This window comes from Hylobates moloch, unplaced genomic scaffold (assembly GCF_009828535.3).
Source record: "Hylobates moloch isolate HMO894 unplaced genomic scaffold, HMol_V3 SCAFFOLD_5, whole genome shotgun sequence".
NCBI classification, from domain to species: Eukaryota; Metazoa; Chordata; class Mammalia; order Primates; family Hylobatidae; genus Hylobates; species Hylobates moloch.
This window is the reverse complement of record NW_026652280.1, coordinates 76,860,458-76,884,217: the sequence shown is the minus strand read 5'-3', so window position 1 is coordinate 76,884,217 and position 23,760 is coordinate 76,860,458. Positions and strand designations below refer to the sequence as shown.

At 42.5% G+C, this 23,760-nt stretch overlaps 1 protein-coding gene across 1 annotated transcript in view; it reads right to left on the bottom strand.

Annotated features, from left to right (window-relative positions):
• Window positions 1–23,760, bottom strand: part of LOC116468196 (olfactory receptor 9Q1) — a 149,059-nt gene that overhangs the window by 116,324 nt on the left and 8,975 nt on the right. The window contains exon 2 of the mRNA XM_032151796.2: window positions 6,041–6,119. Within this exon, the coding sequence (XP_032007687.2) occupies window positions 6,041–6,119 (79 nt within the window). The remainder of the gene's footprint in view (window positions 1–6,040; window positions 6,120–23,760) is intronic.

Below are 23,760 nucleotides of genomic sequence, written 5' to 3'. Positions count from 1 at the left end.
TGAAACTATGACATCATCTTGTTGCTCATGTAGCACTCACCAGGAGATCTTTGAGATTGGCAAGTAGGTTTTGCTCATATTAGTATATGAACTGGCATGTAGCTGTTGTTCAGATCACATCTGTTGAATGGGTGTGAACTGAGACATTTCTGAAGCTACAAAGCAGATTGTAACCACCACCGGCACCTCAATGCTTAATATATGCTAAGAGCTACCTTTAACTTGCTAAAAATCCAAGGGAACTCCAAATGTGTTACATCTTAAGAAATTCTTGAGGATTTTGCAATAGCCCTTGCTGTTGCCGACTCTGGTTTTCCAAAACCCCAGAGTCCCTAAAAATCAAAGGACCTACCTCATTTCACACAACTCACCAACAGAGATCACTGGACAGAGGTGGGCTGGGAAGCCAAAGAGCTAGAAATGATGAAGGGCACTGGCTTGACAGTCAGCAAACCTGGATCTTACGTACGCTACTTACTGATTATGTGACCTTGACAAATTGAGTCATCTGTCTGAGCTTCACATTCCCTCATCTACAAAACGAAGGTAACAAAGTTTAATGATAATGTATTTGCCTTTAGAGTCATTGTGGATATTAACAATGGAATAACCAGGGCTTGGTACTTAACGAACCCTCAATGACTGTTAGTTGGAATTGCTATTAGTGATAATGATGATACAATGCAAGCCTGGAAAGAGCAGTTAACTTTGGAGAAAAGCTGGCTCCCACGTCCTCTGTGTAATTTTGCCCAATATAGGAACAAAGACTCACCAAAAACTTTAAAGTAAAAGAACTTGTCTACACATATCTGGTAGGACAGCTTCCTTATGGTAGGCTGGGAGAAGTCTGACAGTGAGCCCCTGCACTGACCTGAGGAGGCTGTAGGGGAAGGAAAGCAGGAAGAAGATGAGCAGGAGAGAAGAAAAAAGAACAGGCATTCACTCATGCACTCAACAACTAAGATAAATTGAATGGATCCTGCTTAGAATCTGATTGGAGAGAAAAAGGCATGAACTTCAACAGTCTGAAGTAATAAGAGTTCAGTGATGATGTGATGAAGGTAATGATTCCAGGGCTGGCATGAACCAAGAATTGAGAACTAGATCTCAGCTTGAGGAGCAGGGATCAGGGAAGGCTGTACAGCAGGCATGGGACTCCTCAATAAACAAGCCATACTGTGTTTTGTTCTTATCCTCCTCTATCAAAAAAAAAAAAAAGTACTCTCTTAATTTCATGACTGTTTCTTAAGTGTAATATTCAACTGACCATAGCACAGCCTTCCAAGTAACTGGAATTACAAGCATGAGCCACCACACCCGACTACTTTTTGTACTTTTAGTAGAGACAGGGTTTCGCCATGCTGGCCAGGCTGGTCTCGAACTCCTGACCATAGCTCCTGAAAAGTTTTTTGCTAATAAACAGGTTAAAGAAAACTTAATACATCATATGGGCACCCGCTAGGTCTGCCCACCAGAAATCACACTCTGCACTGACAACCCCTTTCCCTCTGCTGCAAAAGCCTCCCAGCTTTCCTTAAGCAGGAGAGCTGGAGAGCTTCCAGGTCAACTGGACTCACCTAAGATTTTTAGGTTACCCATCCCCTGATATTAGATTTCGTTATTTTGCTTTACTTGTGTTTCTTCTAAATAGCAAATAACCGGCTTGATTTTTATCCAGTTTGAAAATTTCCCATCTATTGTAGTCAAAATCTTTACTCAGCTGCCCCGTGACAGAAGAGCTCAAGTCTCCCCTCTTCACCTTTGAAAAGGAGAAACCCAGATGAAGGGGCTGCTTTCAAAGGAGTGGAAAGGGATAACGAATGGTGAAACACCTGAAGGACAGCCACAGCAGGAAGCTGTTTCCATCCTTGGGAGAGGAAGCAGAGCTAAGGAAGGCAGCCACTGCCCACCTATGGCTGAGCAGGGAGAAATGAATACCTCAACCTCACTTTCCCCCTCCCCCCAGTCTCCCAGCAAGGCTTCTACCAGAAGGCAGAGGGCAGGGCAACCCTTTGACACAATCCACAAAGTTCAACCCTTCTGGAGCTCAGAGCTATTACAGAGAAACCTGGAGAGTGCATCAAGACAGGCAAGTAGAGAATACAGCACACTGTTCGTAAGCAGGGCAATGTAACCTATCATTTAAGCTGACTGCTGATATGGTTTGATGCTATTCTGCCATCTTATATAATCTCTATTTATTATGCTGGGTCATTGCTTTCTATTAATATATCTAAAACTATCATAATAGAAATAATAGAGATTTTTACTTAGTTTTCTAGTTCTTATGCTTTCTCCTTTTCTTTTTTTTTTTTTTGAGACAGTCTCACTCAGTCACCCAAGCAGGAGTGCAGCGGTGCAATCTTGACTCACCGCTGCAACCTCTGTCTCCCGGGTTCAAGCAATTCTTCTGCCTCAAGTAACTGGAATTACAAGCATGTGCCACCACACCTGGCTAATTTTTGTACTTTTAGTAGAGACAGGGTTTCCACCATGCTGGCCAGGCTGGTCTCGAACTCCTAACCTCAACTGATCTGCCTGCCTCAGCCTCCCAAAGTGCTGGGATTACAGGCATGAGCCACTGTGCCCAGCCCTGAATTTTTTTTAATTTGATCATTTTTTTTCAATTGTTTTCCTTCTGCTGCTTTGGAATTTATATATCTTGTTTTTATTCTATTAACAATTACACAATTTTTAATTCACTTGAGCCTTTATCTTTCAAATAATGCCAAGAATTATACAATGTATAGAAAGAAACAAAGCCGTTAGCACATCTTTTCCTCTCTGCTTCTCCCACCCCCACTGAAAGATATGTTGGCATTCTTTAGTCCGCTGCATTCCTTTCTAAAAACGTCAATTGGTTTCTTAGGCCTGAGCCCACAGGTTTTCGAAGGACCTGGAAACAGCATATATCAAAGGCCAGTGAGATAATAATTAGAAATAAAAGGCAGAGAGGGAAAAATGAGGCCAAGTGACAAGGCTGGTGAGAGCATTTGTGGATCCTGAGCAAGTGTGTTCAGGCCAGGAATGTACAGCTCTGTTCCTTTCCCCCAGATCAGCCACGGATCTCAGCGCCCCCAGTTCTCCAACTGTTTCCAGTTGACATCCTTCCTCCGCACAGTACCCAGCAGCACCCACCAGCCCTGGGTCCTGGCCAAGCTCTTGAGTTACTTTAACTGGACCTGAGTAGGCCTGGTCAGTTCTGACAACAGCAACTTTGAGTGGCTGGATCAGCAGCTGCAGAAGCAGATCAGGGACAAGGGTGGCTGCATGGCCTTCTCAAAGATCAGCAGTGTAGATGAGAGCATTAGCAGCACGGCCAGCGTCATCGCCTAAACCCCTGCTGCCACAGTCATCGTCTCTGACTGCTACCATTTTCACTTCAGACTCCCGGCAAGGGCCCTTCAGGAGAACAATGTGACTGGGAGGATGTGGATCTTTTCCACCTCCTTCGCATATAACCCCTCGGTGCTGGGTCCCAAAGCCCATGAGTTGCTGAACGGCAGCTTAAGCCTGACCATACACTTAGGAATAATCCCTGCCTTTAAGGACTTCCTGTTGGCGCTGCGCCCAGCCATGTACCCAGGCAACAGTCTGATGAGGAAGCTGTGGGAGCAGCTGCAGGGATACAGGGGGTCTGGATTAGGGGCTTCCACCCAAAGTGCCAGAGAAGGGGCTTGGCATCACACAGGGCTGGAGAACATGACCACTGCCCACCTGTCTGCCTTCAAACTTCCTGATCTAACTGCCACTTACCAAGCCTACCTGGCAGCCAAAGCCCTGTGGGTCACCTATCAGAACTTGATGTCCTGCTCTCAGAGAGAGGGACCATTCCTGGGAGGCACGTATGCCAATGCATGGGAAGCCAGGCCTTCTCAGGTGAGCGGCCAAGAAGACTTTCCCAGTCCCTGCCAATTCCAGCTTTCTGTGAGCTTTAGACTAGCAGAGAGGCAGTGTGGCCTAATGAAAGGAGCATCAAATTTAGAACAAAAGTGATTTGGGCTCAAATCTCAATATGGGATTTCTCTGGGGCCTTGTCACTTACCTTTCCTGAGCTTCAGCTCTCTCCTATGTAGATTGAGTATAATAATAGTGGGTTGTTATGAAAATAAGAGATCATACATACAAATGCTGGCTGGTGATTAATGCATGTTATGGGTTACAGCTTTTCTCCAGGTGGTGTGCACTGCTGCTAATAATGGTGATGACATCAAAACTGCCAAGGGCCTTAGGAATCTGCTGGTCCAACACGAAGCAGGGAGATCACATAAAGGGGGAGGCAGAGCTGGAAGAAAACGCAGCTGTCCTGACATCCAGGCCACTACATGCCAATGCTGATATGCAACAAACACCACATGAGATTCACAGTAAGAAAGAGTTAACCACAAAGTTAGAAAACTGGTAAATCTGCAACGTAAAACATCCAATCCAGCACCGACACCCATTCTTCATGGGCTGCTCAGGGTTATAAGGACAGGAAGGGAAGGGAGGTGGTCTTCTCCTCGTAGTCAGAGAGGTAATGCTAGAACAAGCTCAAAGAGATGAAATAGAGTTCAGAGGACAAAGACCTCAACCAACAACATCAAAAGAAGAGCACTGGGTTTTCAGCTAGAGGAAGAGCTGAGTCTGAGTGCTTAGCCTAGTCATCAGCCTTCTCTGTGTTCGAGGTCTTTTTTCCTCTCTGGTCATTAGGTACTTTAATCAAAAAGACCTTGGGCTGGGCACGGTGGCTCATACCTGTAATCCCAGCCCTTTGGGAGGCAAGTGGATCACTTCGGGTTAGGAGTTCAAGACCAGCCTGGCCAACATGGTAAAACTCTGTCTCTACTAAAAATACAAAAATTAACCAGGCGTAATGGCGTTGTCTATAGTCCCAGCTACTCAGGAGGCTGATGCATGAGAATCGCTTGAACCTGGCAGGCAGAGTTGCAGTGAGCCAAGATGGCACCACTGTACTCCAGCTTAGGTGACACAGTGAGACTCCATCTCAAAAAAAAAAAAAAAAAAAAAAGGAAAGTGGGTACAGATCAGTAATTTTTACAGTGTGCTTCTTGGAGCCTAGAGTTCTATAGGGAGTCTTAGGTGCCCCCGCTGATGGAACACTTCTTCAGGCAGTGAGAGGCTTGGGGATGGGGCTCTGGACCCCACAGCTGCCTACACCAACCAGAGATGCTCTATTTTCTCTGCCTAATATATTAGTGTTAAGCATAAGATTTTACTTGGAAAAGATTTTTCTTGAAAAGTAGCAACTAATGGACTAGATAAGGGGTCAGCAAATTGTCTCAGTAAAGAGCTAGATAGTAAGTGTTTTCAGATTTTCAAACCATGCAGCCTCTATCACAACTACTCAACTCTGCTGTTGTAGTGCAAATGCAGCCATAGAAAATCCATAAACAAATCAATCTGACTGTGTTCAATAAAACTTTATTTATGAACACTGAAATAGGAGTTTCATGTATTTTCCGTATATCATAAAGTATTACTCTTCTTTTAATTTTTTTCAACTACTTAAAAATGTAAAAGTCATTATTAATTCACACATCACACAAAAAAATAGGTGGCAGACTAACTTTAGCCTACAGGCAGTAGTTTGCCTACCTGTGGACTAGAAAATCTCCAGCAGAAGGAAAGGAGATGATGACAGCTGCCTCTTCATAGCATTCATAAGACTCTTATTAAAGATACCAGAGGTCTAGGTCCAACAGAGATAACTGGCTCTGACAGCGAAGGTCAGTTGTTAAATTTTCAGGAATTGTGCAAGTCATTTGTTAAACCACTGGTAGCTTCAACCTAGCCATAGTGGGAGTATTTACACCAGGGAAATAAGCAAACACCAAAAAGCCTGGCTTCCTTTCTTAGCGAGCCAGTTGTTAAACATTAAGTACATATTGCAAATAGCCATGCGAAGTTTTAGAAATCAAGTCAAAGTAGAGCAAAAATCCTTTTAATATTAAAAGAAGGTTGTCTTAGTCCATTTGTGCTGCTATAACAAAGTAGCACAGACCGGGTAACTTATAAATAATAGAAATATATTGCTTACAGTTCAGGAGGCTGGGAAGTCCAAGATCAAGGCACCAGCATGCAGTGTCTGGTAAGGGCCTTCTTGCTGCCTTACATGGCTGAAGATAAAAGGTAGAAGGGCAAAAGGGGCCTAAGTTAGTAGTTGCCTCCAGCATTTTTTTTTTTTTTTTTTAGAGTAGAGTCTCGCTCTGTTGCCCAGGCTGGAGTACAGTGGTGCGATCATGGCTCACTGCAGCCTCGACCTCCCAGGCTCAGGCAATCCTCCTGCCTCAGCCTCCTGAGTAGCTGGGACTACAGGCACATGCCACCATGCCTGGCTACATTTTTGTATTTTTTGCAAACATGGGGTTTCACTATGGTGCCCAGACTAGTCTCAAACTCCTGGTCTCATGCGATCCTCCTGCCTCAGCCTCCCAAAGTGCTGGGATTACAGATATAAGCCACCACATCCAGCCTCCTCCAGCCCTTTTACAAAGAACTAATTCATTCATAAGGGTGACTTAATCACCTATGAAAATGCCCCACCTCTTAGTACCACCACAATGATAATTAAGTTTCAACATGAATTTTAGAGGGGACAAACATTCAAACCATAGCAAAGATCTTCAAACTAGGCTCAGCTTCTTTAAGAAGGCTTTTAGGTAATTTCATCGGTGCTTATGTAGTATAAGTTCTTAAGGGCTCTAAGAAAACTAACAGTTAACACCTTGTTAGTGTTTTTTATGTTGAGTTATATGCTAAGCACTTTTATGTATTAATGCATTTAATTTTCAGGATAATCCTGTGGTGTAGGTCCCCTTTTTACCGATGAGAAGGTTAAGATCTACAAAGAGCAAGATCTACAAAGTCACATCACTGATTCAGATAGAGTGAGGAATGTCACCAGGAATCTTGGCTCAGGACTCTAGAACCAGTTCGTCCCAACCAAGTCATTTGCTCAAACTTCATCCTCTAGTTCTTATGAACTTTCATAGCCCAGTTCAACACACACACATACACACACACATATATTTGATTGGTGCAAAAGTAATTGTGTTTTGTTGTTCTTGTTGTTGTTTGAGACAAAGTCTTGCTCTGTCGCCCAGGCTGGAGTGCAGTGGTGCGATCTCAGCTCACTGCAACCTCCACCTCCTGGGTTCAAGTGATCCTTCTGCCTCAGCCTCCCCAGTAACTGGGACTTCAGGCATGCACCACCATGCCTGGTGAATTTTTGTATTTTTAGTAGAGACAGCATTTTACCATGTTGGCCAGGCTGGTCTCAAACTTCTGACCTCAAGTGATCCACCCACCTCGGCCTGGGATTACAGGCATGAGCCACCACACCTGGCCTCAATGCATGCATTTTTATGCCACAAGTATTTACTAAGCACTTGTATTTTCATGCACTTTACATACTAAGCACAAGTATTTTCATGCACTTTACATACTAAGCACAAGTATTTTCATGCACTTGGAGTAATGAGGGATACAGAAATGTACAAAATGTGTGCTTGCCTCAAGATGTTTACATTGTAGTTGAAAGAGTAATAAATAAGCAAAAATATTGGTATTGGTATTGGTAAAAATGGCACTTGCAGGAGTGGGAAAGTGATCCAGCTAATTCAAAGCAGGGGATGGCCAAAGGAAAAGAACAGTAGAAGGAAAGGTTGGAAAGGGGGGTAGGAGCTCTATTATAAAGAACCTCAAATGTCTTCTTAAAGAGTTCAAGGCTTCTGGAAAAGATGACCACCTCTTTTCCTAATTACAAAATCAAAGCCAATCCCACCTTTTCCAAAGATGTTCGAAGATCAAACCACTGGATCTAAAGTCACTAGAGGGATTCCTGAAGGCACTCTGCCTATCTTCCTTTTGCTACTCTTTCTTTTTCAGCTTTATTCAGGTATAATTAACAAATAAAAATTGTATGTATTCATGGGGCACAATGTGATGATTTCATAGGCATATACATTGTGTAATGGTTACCATAATAAAACTAATTAACACATCCATCACCACCCATAGTCATCATTTGTGTGGGAGGGTGAGGGGAGATAAGGACACTCAAAATCTGCTTTCTTATCAAATTTCAAGTAAACAATACTGTATTATTAACTACAGTCACTGTGGTGGATGTTAGATCCCCAGAACTGGTGGTTGGGATGGGGGATGGAGGATGAAGAAGGGGAAATATTGGTGCAAACTCCCTTTTCTGCTATTTAAGCTGTTCCCAAAAAGAATGATGACAGGTTTTTGATAGTCACATAATCCAAGAGTGTCTCAGCCATGAAGAGTTTAGAATACACTGAAAAGATACTTCTTAGTTTATATCTGCTTTACTGTGGATTTAATATTTTTATTATATATATATATATATATATATATATATATATATATATATATACACATATATATTTCTTTTTTTAAGACGGAGTCTTGTTCTGTCGCCCAGGCTGGAGTGCAGTGGTGCGATCTCAGCTCACTGCAACCTCCACCTCCTGGGTTCAAGGGTTCAAGCAATTCTTCTGTCTCAGTCTCCCTAGTAGCTAGGGCTACAGGCATGTGCCACCATGCCCGGCTATCTTTTTTTTTTTTTTTTGTATGTTTAGTAGAGGTGGGGTTTCACCATATTGGCCACGCTGGTCTTGAACTCCTGATCTCGGCCTGCTAAAGTGCTGGGATTACAGGCGTGAGCCACGGTGGCCAGCCTAATTGATATATTGAAATAATCGTTCATATTCATGAGATAGTGTGATATTTCAGTACATGTATACAATATGTAATGATCAAATCAGGGTAATTTGCAAATCCATATCTGCTTTTAGTCAAAACACATTTTTTTATCAGCCACACTTCTTTGTGCCTTGAAGGCAGGACTGAGTTTTTCTATCCTAGGTACCAATCCTATCTGGCATAAAGAAGGATGCTAAGTAATTCATATGGATGGATTGTAAAAAACTGGATAGGTTCCTATTCATAAGACCAGCCTATCTGTGAAGCAGTCTAAGGCAAGACCTAATGTTTCAGATCCCCATTACCTTGTCTTTCACTTCCCTACCCTGGCCCCTATAGATTAACACAAACTTGGAACATGAGAAAACAGAGCTCTTTCTTCTTAAAGTGTGCAGAGATAAGATGCCTCCCTCCAAGGCACCAACAAGCATAGATATGGGAAACTGTCCAGTGATGTGGAGGAAGGGCTCCTAATGTGAGACAGAGTCTCTCTCCATCACCAGGCTGGGGTGCAGTGGCGAGATCTTGGCTCACCGCAACCTCCACCTTCTGGGTTCAAGCGATTCTTCTGCTTCAGCCTCCTGAGTAGCTGAGATTACAGGTGCCCACCACCACAGCCAGCAATTTTTTTTTTTTTTGTATCATTAGTAGAGACGAGGTTTCACCATGTTGGCCAGGCTGGTCTCAAACTCCTGACCCCGTGGTCTGCCTGCCTCAGCCTCCCAAAGTGCTGAGATTACAGGTATGAGCCACTGTGCCCAGCTGCTCTTAATCAATTTTTTACTGTTATCTTCCATTCCTCTCTCAGGTGCTCCATTATGCCCGAAAGGTTAACTTCACCACCAAAGCCCAAGAAGAGGTTTTCTTCACCAAAGATGGTGAAGTGCTGACAACGTTTGACATTGAAAACATCTATGTTCCCCCAGAACTGTCAGGACAGACAGCCATTGTTGGACACTTTGACTTCAGAGCACCTTCTGGAAAAAAGCTTCTGTTCGATGACAGCACAACTGTCTGGGCAGAAGGACTCTTAAAGATTAGAGCTGAGAGAACCCTAAGAACCAAGACCACACAGCACCTCTCACATCCCAAGCTCCAGGAGTATTTGTCATATTGAACTCACTTAGGATACTGGGTCAAAAAGGGGTGGATTATTGACTTACACAACTTTGAGGCTGTTCAGAAAATAAAACCTTCCAAACTCCCTGGCTCCCAAAATTAGGCACCTTGCTAAAGGCAAATATAACTAATGAGCCAATGAGAAAATAAATTATATACAATTACCAATTCAAGTTTACCCTGAGATGGTCAACTCCAGATACCTGGAGATACTACTGATTTAGCCTTGCAGACTTATGTCAAGAAATAGGCAATTGATGCTGAGCTTTTTTAAGCAGTGGAAAATAACCCATGGAATCCCATTAGTCCTTTCCCAGACCCCTAAGTATCTAAGGTCACCAGAGGGAGAAATTCTTTTTTTTTTTTCTTTTTTTGAAAGATGGAGTTTCGCTCTTGTTGCCCAGGCTGGAATGCAATGGCGTGATCTCGCCTCACTGCAACCTCTGCCTCCCACGTTCAAGTGATTCTCCTGCCTCAGCCTCCAGAGTAGCTGGGATTACAGGCGCCCACCACCACACCCAGCTAATTTTTTGTATTTTTAGTAGAGACGGGGTTTCACCACGTTGGCCAGGCCGGTCTCAAACTCCTGATCTCAGATGATCCACCCGCCTCAGCCTCCCAAAGTGCTGGAATTACAGGTGTGAGCCACCGTGTCCAGCTGGGAAATTCTAATTTAAGTGCGGTTACATCTCAACTATCATCATGCCTCCTGCAGTTTCCTCTAACTCGTGTAGGCAGGGTTAAACATTCCCTTCACTGAGCAACTGTAGCATTTTTCACATACCTCTATGATAACAGTAAGAAAATGACTATAACTGGTATAATATGTTCTATAATATGTTTTATCTATTTTCTCCGTGATTTCAAACTTGTTCCCACTGGTCTCACCTTAGTCAGGCATATGGTTTTTTATTCCCATGACTATCACACCTCAATGTCCAAATCATCCCACCCTGAGAGGAGGGAACAAAGTTGCTGATGAACAAGGAAGCAGAATAGAGTTCCAGCGAAGAAATTAGCATCGTCGCCCCACAGGCAAAGGGCTGACCCGGCCTGTTGAGATCTTCACTCAGTACTGTTTCAGGTATCTCACAGCCTAGGTACTTATCTTCTTGCTTGCTTCTCCTTCCCCAGACCACAGAATCCATGCATCAGACCTTTCTAAGGAAATTCATTCTGCAAACACGATCTGAATCTCAGTTGCTCCCAACTTGGAGTGATTTTGCCTCTCATGGGACAGTGACAATGTATGGAGACAGTTTTGGTTGTCACAACTTGAGGGAATGCTGCTGCCATCCAGTGGAGCAGGGGCCAAGGTTGCTGCTAAATGCCCTAAGATGCACAGGACAGTTCTCCATAACAAAGAATTATCCAGCCCCACTGTCAGTAGTGCTGAGGTTTAGACACCCTGGACTCAAGGAACCCTAGAGTGGCGCTGAGGCTTAGCTAGTGTTTGTAGTCTTTGTTTCTAATTCACTGTGGATGGCCCAGTCCTGTTGGGGCTAGGAGAAAATTAGTCCCTTAAATATAAACAAAGGGATTTGATGAGCCCAGAGTGAAAGACAAACTCTTCAGTTAACACTTCAGAATATGATCCCAGCTCACTAGCATTTGTCATGCACTCATGATTCTGGTCACTGTGATACAGACTTCACTTGCATTGTCTTATTTAATCCCCACACCACCTTCAAAATACATATTATTACGGCCGGGCACGGTGGCTCACGTCTGTGATCCCAGCACTTTGAGAGGCCAAGACAGGTGGATCGTTTGAGGTCAGGAGTGCAAGACCAGCCTGGCCAACATGGTGAAACCCTATCTCTACTAAAAATTGGCCTGGCGGTAGTGGCACATGCCTGTAATCCCAGCTACTCGGGAGGCTGAGGCAGGAGAATCTCTTGAACCCAGGAGACGGAGGTTGCAGTGAGCCAAGATCATGCCACTGCACTCCAGCCTGGGTGACAGTGTGAGGTCCTGTCTCAAAAAAAAAAAAAAAAAAAATACATATTATTACTACAACTTGAGTATCCCTTATCCAAATTGCTTGGGACCAGAAGTGTTTTGGATTTCAGATTTTTTCAGATTTTGAAATATTTGCATATGCATAAGGAAATATCTTTGGGATAGGATCCAAGTATAAATATGAAATTCATTTATGTTTCATATACCCCTTATGCACATAGTCTGAAGGTAATTTTTTACAACATTTTTAACTATATCGCGCATAAAACAAAGTTTATGTCAAGTCAGGTGTGGAATTTTCCACTCGAGGCATCATGTTGGCACTCAAAAAGTTTTGGATTTTGGAGCATTCCAGATTTCAGATTTTCAAATTAGGGATGCCCCATCTATATCTCCATTTTATTGAAGAGGAATCTGAAGCTTAGAGAGGTTAAGCCCAAGGCACGCAAACCATAAAGGGCAGAACCAGAATTCCAACCATCAAGATGTCTTGTGTTCCCACCACACTCGAAATCCTGAAGAGCTTATTCTTACCTATCACTGTTTCCCTAACACCCTGTACAGTACCTGATATATGGAACACATTTTTAATTATCTGAGCAAGAAATGGAGGAAGAGGAAAATGAAAGAGAGAAGAAAAGGAAAAGGTGATAAAGAGGGGTTTAATAAAGGAAGGAGTAAGGGAAAGGAAGAAAGAGAAGGACCCAGTAAGTGAAAACGATGAGGCTTATTCCTCCACAACCTGACTGTGCAGATGTTGCTCAATTCCCCCTGCAGTCTCCCCAGCACTCTCTCCCCTCCACTCTCTCCCCTCTTGTGTGTAGGTCCCTTCCTCTGTCTGCAACGAAAAATGTCCTATGGAAGGAAACCAGGAAGTCAACCCTATTTGAGAAGTCAAAATGCTGTTACAAAAGCATTCCCTGCCCCTGAAGAGAAATCACAATGTCACCAGCTAAGGAGGGAGGCTGGTTCTTGGTCAGAGGGTGGCCAGCCATCAGCCAGAGTAGGCTTCAGATGAAAGCTGTGTCCACATCAAGGAAATTCCTTCAATGGAAAAGTCCAGGGAAGTGGGGACCAAAAAGAAGATGTCAATGTGACCTTCCCAGATGCTGCATTAAAGCCATTTGAGGCTATTACATTCATTCTTTCTTTTATCAACCATGAGTTTGTTCAAATCCTGTACTTAGTTTAACATTTGGCATATGGTAGGCATTTCATAAATGTTTAAAAGGAATTACGCTAATGACATAGTCGGTATTTTACTAAGATGTCATTCATTCAACAGATATCAACTGGCACCAACCATATACAACCACTGTGCTGGGTGCAAGGGTACCAACAACAAATAAGGCATGGCCCTGGACCCACAGAGCTCAGGATATATTAAAAGAGAATGATACTGTACCCCTACACCTAGCACAGCTCATCTCTCAATAAAGAAACTAGACTATAAAGTGAAGTCAATACTGTAATACTGTAATAAATAAATAAATATTCAAGCATTGAGCCATGAAAGCACGTTGGAACAGTTAATTCTAACAAAGAATAGGCAGGGAGACTTTGCAATGCAGGGGGTGGCATGTGACACAGGCCTTAAACAACAAGCAAGATTTCAAAGGCAATGACGCGTAATAAGGATATTCCAGGGAGGAAGTTATTATAGTAAAGGCATGAAAGTAATAAGGAGCCGAGAGTGGTTTCAGCATCAATTGTGATGCAAGATATAGGAAGCAGGTGGTCAGATCATAGAGGACCTTACCTACTGGACTCAGGAGCATGGACTCTATTCTATAGAAAATGGGGAGGAGCCTCTGAACTACTTCAGTATAAAAGCAATGTGTATTTCAGTGTGTGTCTGGGGAAATGAATAGACAAACAGACAAAGGAGGGAGATTGGAGCAGGAAGACCAGGTTCAGAATCCAGGTAATTGTTGAAGCCACAGGTTTGGGTGAAGTCTCTTCAAAACTCTCCCTGGGAAAATAGAGACTTTGGAAACACCTTTTGCCCTGTTGAAGAGAAAGTTTCCACCGAATGAAGCAGATAAGGAACCACCAGGTGCTGAAGAGAGGATGACACAAATGAGAAATCCTTGAACTTGGAGACTAAGAAGACATGGAATCAAAGTATCTAGGACCCTACAAATATATCCAAATCAAGGAAAGAGATCAAACAAGAATAAATGACTATTCCAGGGCTCAGGCCACAAAATACATCCTTAAAATCACTATGGAATACAAAACTGTTAAGTTTTGTTAATGTTGTTATTTAGAGAAGGGTAGCATGGTTTAAAAAATCTGTGTACATACTAAGCACTCCATAAACATTCCTTAAACTAAATCGGCTGATGCATGAATAAATCTGTAAATTAATTAGCTGTGGCTATGAATTACAACATTACCACAATGGTTGGTGAGTTTAAAGGAATCCTAGACAGGAGTTGGAGCTTCCATAGGTGGTTGTCTCAGTGTTATTTCATGTTAGTCTGATGCATGATAAGCAGCTGCTGTCAGGATTTCTGCCATCTGTGTCTTTGGCCCTGAATCCGAGGACATCAGGCAATCTGGAAGGCCCATCCAATTGAGACTGAAATACACCGAGCCTGCTGGAAAAGCCATCACAAGTCGTAGAACTGCTTGACCATGGAAAAATTTCCAAAAGCTTTCCCACTCTGTTGTCTGACCCAGTTTCTCTTTCTCCCTTCAGATAGTGTTGTGTGTCAGAAGTGCTCTGACAACCAGTGGCCCAATGTGCAGAAGAGCCAGGGCATCCCCAAAACCCTTGACTTCTTGTTCTATCACGAGCCCCTCGACACGGCATTGGCTGTCTGCACAGCCCTGCTCTTCATCCTTGCCCTGGCCATCTTAGGCATCTCCGTCTGACACCACCACCCTCCCATCATCCAAGCCAACAAATGCCAGCTCAGCTACCTCCTGCTGTCCTCCTTGGCCCTCAGCTTCCTCTGCCCCTTCATGTTCATTGTGCACCAGGCAGACCCCATCACCTGTGCTGTGCACCAGGCAGCCTTTTGGGTCACCTTCATGGTCTGCATGTCCACTGTGCTGGCCAAGACCATCGTGGTGGTGGCAGTCTTCCATGCCACCCAGGCAGACACCCAGCTTAGGAGGTGGGCGGGGCCAGTCCTCCCTAGCACCATCCTCACTGTCTGTTCCCTGACCCAGGCAGCCTTGTGTGCACTCTGGGTGACCAGATTGCCCTCACAGCCTGTGAAACTCTACAGAACCCAGGCCCACAGTGACTGTAAAGTGTGATAAAGGCTCCTTGGAACTGTTCTATGCCATGCTGGGCTACTTGAGTTTGCTAGATCTGGTCAGCTTGCTGGTGACCTTCCCGACCTGCCGGCTGCCTGACACCTTCAATGAAGCAAAGCATATCACTCCCAGCATGTTGTCTGCTCCTGTGTCTGGATGTCCTTCATACCTGCCCACATGCGTGCCCACAGCAAAGACACTGTGGCCATGGAGGTCTTTGTCATCTTGGCATCAGGAGGAAGCCTCATGTCCTCCCTCTTCTTTCCCAAATGCTACCTCATCCTTCTCCATCCTGGAAAGAACACAAAAGACCAAATGTTTGGCCAGCATTATCTCAAGTGGAAAAACTAAAGTGAACTATGGGGAGCGTGGCTTTCTCAGGGATGCCTTCCTGAACTCCCCACCAGGAGGATGAGCCTTCTTCTGAGCCCCATCATTCAGGTCTGAACCCCTCCCTGTCTCTCAGCTGCTTCTATTTTATATTTCATTCTATCAAGGGGAGAGGAGACATGTTTGCAAATAATATTGTCCTTGATAGAAGCATCTGGTCTAATTCATTCTATGGCCTCTCAGCACCCAGCCAGCACCTCATACAGTCAGGAGACAGAATACGTGATTGGTAAATGAATGAATCAACTTATGCAAAATTAGCATTGGAAGAGGTCTTTGAGAGGAGACAGGTAGAGTAGTTGAGTGGAGCCAGACAGACCTGGTTCATGTCCTCCTGCTGTCATAGCTATATAAACCTGGGCATGTTACCTCACCGCTCCGAGCCTCAGTTTGCCCCAATGTAAAATGAGACTAAGACTTTATCTTTGGGTTGTTGTGATGATAAAACAAGAAACTATATGAAACATCTCAGCACATGATAAACACTCAAAAGGTAGACATTTAAAGTCACCCAGTCCACTCTGTCCTTTTACAGATAAGGGAATTGATGCCAGGAGAGAGAACCAATTTACTCAGGGTATCACTGTATAGAGGTTAAGAGTCAATCAACAGGTTTCAAGCCCTATCTCTGCCACCTACTTTGCTGGGTGACTTTGGGCAAGTTACTTAGCTTCTCTGTCCTTCTGTTTTCTCCTCTATAAAGGAGGATAATAATAGCACTGACTTCATAATATTATCAATGAGGAGTTAATAAATTTAGGAGTAATAAATTTAGTAAAACATTTAGGAAAGTACCTGGCACAGAACAAACACTAAACAAGCATTTGTTAAATAAATCAATAAAATCATACCCAGTGGCAAAACCTTCACCTTGATTTATTGCCAAATAACTGTAACTTTTACAAGACACTTGCTCTAAGCTACGTCCTAGAAGGGACCTTCAGAGAGGCTAAACTATAATCCTTATAAGCAAAGAGTTTGTGATCTGCCATCACCAACCTAACCTGGGTAGAGTGAACTAAATATACCTATTGTGAAATTGTTTTATAAGTAAATAACCTGTAGCTGCTTGCCTTGGAGTAAATGAGGACAGGTGACTGCCACAGACCCAGTGGAGTGACCACCTATGCAAAGTCTGCTCTAAAGGAAGCCCCTCCACTTCCGTGAGAGTTTGAGGATGCTAAAGAAGTCCATGAAATACTGGGCATCAACTGATTAAATGAAAGTGCTCCTGGATTGCTTCCTGGGCAGAAACAGAGCTTTACTGTCATTACACAAAATATCTCAATGTATCAAGGCAACCACATTTCTGGGCAATGAGATCCATTTTAAGTTCCTACCAAAACGTGCTGAAAATCCTACCTTGCCAAGGCTGGCCAAAGATGTTATTGGAACCAATGAGAATGAAGCCACCAAAGAAAACAAGGATATGAAGAAGATTCAATTTAGGCCAGGTGCAGTGGCTCATGCCTGTAATCCCAGAACTTCGGGAGGCCAAGGCAGGTGGATCACCTGAGGTCACGAGTTTGAGACCAGCCTGGCCAACATGGTGAAACCCCATCTCTACTAAAAATACAAAAATTAGGCGGGCGAGGTGGTATGCATCTATTGTCCCAGCTACTTGGGAGGCTGAGGCAGGAGAATCACTTGAACCTGGGAGGCAGAGATTGTGCCACTGCACTCCAGCCTGGGCATCAGAGTGAGACCCTGTCTCAAAATAAATTAATTAATTAATTAAAAATAAAAAAGAAGATTCAATTTAGAGGAACAAACCTGTATTCCACAGCCAAAGCCAACATTTTGACAGACACACCCTAAAAAATCAATTGCTAAGGACTTGGCATGTGAAAATGGAAAAATAAGAGACTAACTCAAAAGACTAAGAACCCTAAAAAATGAAACAGAAATCCCAGCACAGGTACAAGAGACAAGAACAACATGGAGCCATAAAAGAGAGACCAGAAGAAGGTTAGTGAAGGAGAGTTATACCAGAGCTTTTGACAATGGTGATGTAATGGCACACAGAAAACTGTAGGATTCTGATTTCAAAGTGTAGATCCAGTCATTCTCACCAAGTCCCAAGTCAAAGGACCTTCCCAAGGATGGTTACCAGGTAGTTTCTACCTAACCAATCAGTATCCTAATACCCAGAATGGTCAGAGTAAGACAAGCATCACTCCTTACTGAATTCCATCTTAATAAGTCTTGTTTGTCCAGAATTACTCCCTGTGACATTCTCTGAGTAACAGTGAAGTAGTATCTATGCTAGGTTAGTCCTTCATATGACAGTGTTACACTCTATAATAGATATATCCCCAAAGAAGAAACTATATTTTTAGAAACTCCCTATTTACAAAAATATGCATTTCCTACAACAGGATTGTATAGCTTATCTCATTGCAGATTGATCTGCCATTAGTAGTGGCTTTAAAAACTTTAGCTATCAATACCTGCACATATCATGCACCTCAAATTCTTGTAGGTAGGACTGGTTTTTAAGGGAGTTATTGTTTTAATTTGTAATGTAAATAACCACATTCACAAAACTGGGTTTTTCCCAGTTTCATTACTTGTATCAAGTTTTATTAAAGCAATATTCACATTAATATGTTTAAGATCCTTTCTATGGGTATGCATCAGACTTTTTACCATTTTATGTAACTTATCTCAAAAATATAGTTATTCTTAGCCGGATGTGGTGGCTCACACCTGTAATCCCAGCACTTTGGGAGGCCGAGGCAGGTGGATCATGAGGTCAGGAGTTCAACACCATCCTGGCTAACACGGTGAAACCCCATCTCTACTAAAAAAAAAAAAATACAAAAAAATTAGCCGGGCATGGTGGCAGCCGCCTGTAGTCCCAGCTACTCGGGAGGCTGAGGCAGGAGAATGGCGTGAACCTGGAAGGCGGAGCTTGCAGTGAGCTGAGATCGCGCCATTGCATTCCAGCCTGGGCGACCGAGTGAGACTCCATCTCAAAAAATATATATAGAGAGAGAGAGAGTTATTCTTTAAGAAGCTCAAAATGGTAAGCTTTACTGACACTTCCCATATAGTTATCCTTAGAGTAGTTCTCAAAATTCAGAAAACATTCCCTGTGTTGGAATTTGAATTTTTTCTACTCCAGTAAATGAAAACTACATAACCCAGGATGTTTTGCTTTCTTTTCATCTTTCCATTTTGTTCAGAAACCTAAAAGTCTAACTCATTTTGTGTTCATATCTACTCAGGTCAGGTGCCTGAAAGTCTACAGGCATACCCCAGACATATTGTGGGTTTGGTTTCAGATCACAGAAATAAGTGAATAAAGCCAGCTCTCACACAAATTTTTAGTTTCCCAGTGCATACAAAAGTACGTTTACACTATAGTGTAGTTTATTAAGTGCGCAATAGCATTATGTCTAAGAAAATGTACATACCTTAATTTTAAAAATACTCTATTGCTAAAAAAAAAATGCTAACAACAATCTGAGCCTTCAGAGAATCTTAATCTTTTTGCTGATAGAGGGACTTGCCTCGATATCAATGGCTGCTGTCCAATCAGTGTGGTGGTTGCTGACGGTTGAGGTGGCTTTATTAAAACAAGACAACAATGAAGTTTGCTGTATTGATTGACTCTTCTTTTGGTGAAAAAATTTCTCCATAACACGTGATGCTATTTAACACTATTTTACCCACAGTAGAACTTTTGAAATTCAAGCCAATTCTTTCAAGCCCTGATGGTGCTTTATCAACTAAGTTTATGGAATATTCTAAATCCTTTTATTGTAATTTCAACAATGTTCACAGCATCTTCACCAGGAGTAGATTCCATCTCAAGAAACTACTTTCTTTACTCACCCATAAGAAGCAACTCTTCATCCATTCAAGTTTTGTCATGAGGTTGCAGCAATTCGGTCACATCTTCAGGCTCCACTTCTAATTCTAATTCTCTTGATGTGTCCACCACATCTGCAGTTACTTCCTCTACTAAAGTCTTGAACCCCTCAAAGTCATCTATAAGGGTTGGAATCAACTTCTTCCAAACTCCTGATCATGTTGATATTTTGACCTCCTCCCATGAGTCATGAGTGCTCTTAATGGCACCTAGAATGATCAATCCTTTCCAGAAGATTTTTAATTTACTTTGTCCAGATCCATCAGAGAAATCACTATCTATGGCAGCTGTAGCCTTACAAAATGTATGTCCTAAGTAAGACTTGAAATCAAAAACTACTTGTTCCATGGGATATGGAATGGATGTTACGTTAGGAGGTATGAAAATAACATGAATCTCCTTGTACATTCCCATCAGCGCTCTCGTGTCGTCAGGTGCATTGTCAATGAGCAGTAATATTTTGGAAGAACTATTCTTTCCCGAGCAGTAGGTCTCAATAGTAGGATTAAAATATTCAGTAAACCATGCCATAAACAGCATGAGACAGGAAAATGTTTACTCAGTGAAGCAATCAGAACACACAAACTCATCAGTTAAGTTCACTGTCCTATATGTGCACAGTTCATAGCTCCCCAAAACAATGACAATAGTGACATCAAAAATCACTACTCATAGATCATTATAACAGATATAATAATAACAGCAAAGTTTAAAATGTTGCAAGAATGGCCGGGCGCGGTGGCTCACGCCTGTAATCCCAGCACTTTGGGAGGCCGAGGCGGGCGGATCACGAGGTCAGGAGATCGAGACCATCCTGGCTAACACGGTGAAACCCCGTCTCTACTAAAAATACAAAAAATTAGCCGGGCGAGGTGGCGGGCGCCTGTAGTCCCATCCCAGCTACTCGGAGAGGCTGAGGCAGGAGAATGGCGTGAACCCGGGAGGCGGAGCTTGCAGTGAGCCGAGATGGTGCCACTGCACTCCAGCCTGGGTGACAGAGCGAGACTCCGTCTCAAAAAATTACTAAAATGTGACATAAAGAAGCAAAGTGAGTACATGCTATTGAAAAAATGGCACTGATAGACTTAACACAGAATTGCTACAAATCTTCCATTTGTAAAAAAAACAGTACCTGTGAAGCACAATAACACAAAACACAATAAAATAAAGTATGTTCATATACTACTTGTATTTCATTCACATGGATTATTATATTTGATCTGGAAAGGTTCTCACCTCTGCATTGTTTTTGCATCTTGCTGTCATCCAAAAGAATCTAAAACACATTCTTGATACAATAGTCAATAAATGAAATGATTTTCAAAATGTGCCCTTCCTGTTAACTTTGGAAAATGCAATAGCTCAGACCCAATTCAGGGAGACTGTGACAATGAGGGACACCATATTGCAATATGCTCATTACTGGCCAGCTAAGGAAAATATGCCTTTCCCCCAATCCAGTCCCAAGCTCAACATTTTCCTCTTCCATATTCTATAGTTTCTGGAATCCACATTGAAATGACTATTATAAATGACTTTTTAAATGCATCTACCTACATGTAAGGAAATACCTGAATTATAATTGTCTTTTCAAACCTTATTTCAAAAGAGTTGATACTGCCATAAAGATCTCCTTCAATTTCCAAAACACCAACTGATATAAGGGAGCAGTCTATATATCAAATAAGCAAATATAGATACAAAAAAAGATTAAGTGCATGGACCACATGAAAAATCAGCTTTTATTCTGGGGACTTAGTTTGTGCTAAAAACTGCGGATTGTCTACCACAATTTGGTTTTTTCTTTTTCTACAATAATTAAATGGTGACTGGGCATCTGGCTACCTAACTATGGACTATTTTTACTACCCTTGCAATTAGATTTGACCTAAGGCTCACCTCTCACCAAAGAGGTGAGTGGAAGTGATGACTGCTACATCTAATCAAGAAATCTTAATTCATTCTTGTAGTCCCAATACTTTGGGAGGCCAAGGTAGCAGATCACTTGAGCCCAGGAGTTTGAGATCAGCCTGGGAAATAACCTGGTGAAACCCATCTCTACAAAAAATTTAAAAATTAGCCAGGTTTGGTGCTGTGCACCTGTAGTCCCAGCTACTCAGGAGGCCGAGGTGGCAGGATTACCTAAGTCCAAGAGGTGGAGGTTGCAATGAGCCAAGATCTTGCCACCACACTCCAGCCTGGATGACAGAGTGAGATCCTAAAAAAAAAATGAAGGAAAGAAGGAAGTGAGGAAAGAAGGAAGGAAGGAAGGAAGGAAGGAGGAAGGAAGGAAATAAGGAAGGAAGGAAGGAAGGAGGAAGGAAGGAAATAAGGAAGGAAGGAGGGAGGGAGAGAAGGAGGAAGGAAGGAAATAAGGAAGGAAGGAAGGAGGGAGGGAAGGAAAGAGGGAGGGAGGGAAGGAAGGAGGGAGGGAGGGAAGGAGGGAGGGAAGGAAGGAAGGAAGGAAGGAAGGAAGGAAGGAAGGAAGGAAGGAAGGAAAGAAAGAAACCTTAAGACAGTGTGTCTCCTCCATGCTCCATCTTCACCCGTCTTTCCCACTGGGACCCAGTATTGACCATGTAAATAACAAAAAGGCTCTAGACAAGGGTTGGCAAATGGTTTCTGCCACAACTACTGCCATTGTAGCAAAAAAGCAACCACCAATGATACATATAAGTGTGATTGTGTTCTAATTAAGCTTGATTTATGGGCGCTGAAATTTGAATTTTATAAAATTCAAATTCTTGTGTGTCATGAAATACTCTTCTTCTTTCAATTTGTCTTCAACCATTTAAAAATGTAAAAATCATTATTAGTTCACAGGCAATTAAAAAAGCAAGTGCTGGCTGGGTGCAGTGGCTCAAGCCTGTAATCCCAGCACTTTGGGAGGCCGAGGTGGGTGGATCACGAGGTCAGAAGACCGAGACCATCCTGGCTAATACGGTGAAACCTCATCTCTCCTAAAAATACAAAAAAAATTAGCCGGGCATGGTGGCAGGCGTCTGTAGTCCTAGCTACTTGGGAGGCTGAGGCAGGAGGATGGCATGAACCCGGGAGGCGGAGCTTGCAGTGAGCCGAGATCATGCCACTGCACTCCCTCCAGCCTGGGCGACAGAGCAAGACTGTCTAAAAAAAAAAAAAAAAAAAAAAAAAAAAAAAAAAAAAAAAAAAAGCAAGTGCTGAGCTGGATTTGGCCAGCAGAACTTTCTTAGCTAACATCCTAGGGGATGTTGATCCTGCAAGATAGAATGAACTTGCATCCTTAAAGTTGAACAGAGCTACCACCAGCCTGGAACACTCACTGTGGACTCTTGCCAGAAAAAGAAAATCTCCTTCATTCTTTAAGCTACACTATAGTTAAGTCTCTCTTGTTATAGAGACTTAGCATTTCACTTTATCTAATATATAGTCCATAACTCCTGACTATTCAGACCATAGCTCCCTTCCATAGTCCTCACCACTGTCGTTTTTTTAATTTCCATTTTTATTTTAGATTCAGGGGGTACACGTGCAGATTTGTCACAAGGATATATTGTGGGATGCTGAGGTTTGGATTCTATTCATTCTGTCACCTAGATAGGAACATAGTACCCAATAGGTAGTTTTTCAGCCATTGCCCCCTCCCCTGTCTCCCTCCTTTTGCGGTCCTCAGTATCTCTTATTCCCATCTTTATGTCCATGTACCCAAGATTTAGCTCCTATTTACAAGTGAGAAAACAAAATATTTGATTTTCAGTTTCTGCATTAATTTGCTTAGGATAATGGCCTGCCACTACATCCATGTTGCTGCCTATAATACAATTTCATTCCTTTTCATGTCTACATAGTATTCCATGGTGTATATGTATTGCATTTTCTTTATCCAGTCTACCATTGATAGACACCTAGGCTGATTCCATCTCTTTGTTATTGCAAATAGTGTCATGATGAACATACAAGTGCATGTGTCATTTTGATAGAATGATTATTTTACTTTGAGTATATACCTAGTAATGGGATTGCTGGCTTGAATAGTAGTTCTATTTTTCATTCTTTGAGAAATCTTCAAACTGCTTTCCATGTGGCTGAACTAATTTACACTCTCACCAACAGTGCATAAGTATTCCCTTTTCTCTGCAACCTCCCCAATGTCTGTTATTTTTTGACTTTTTGATAATAGCCATTCTAACTGGCATGAGATGATATCTCATTATGTTTTCATTTGCACTTCTCTGATGATTAGTAATGATGAGAATTTTTTCATATGTTTGTTTACAACTTGGATATCTTCTTTTGATAAGTGTCTGTTCATGTCCTCTGCCCACTTTTTAATGGGATTGTTTTTTTCTTGTTAAATCCCTTATAGATTCTGGATATTAAACCTTTGTCAGATGCATAGTTTGCAAATATTTTCTTTTATTTGGTAGTTTACC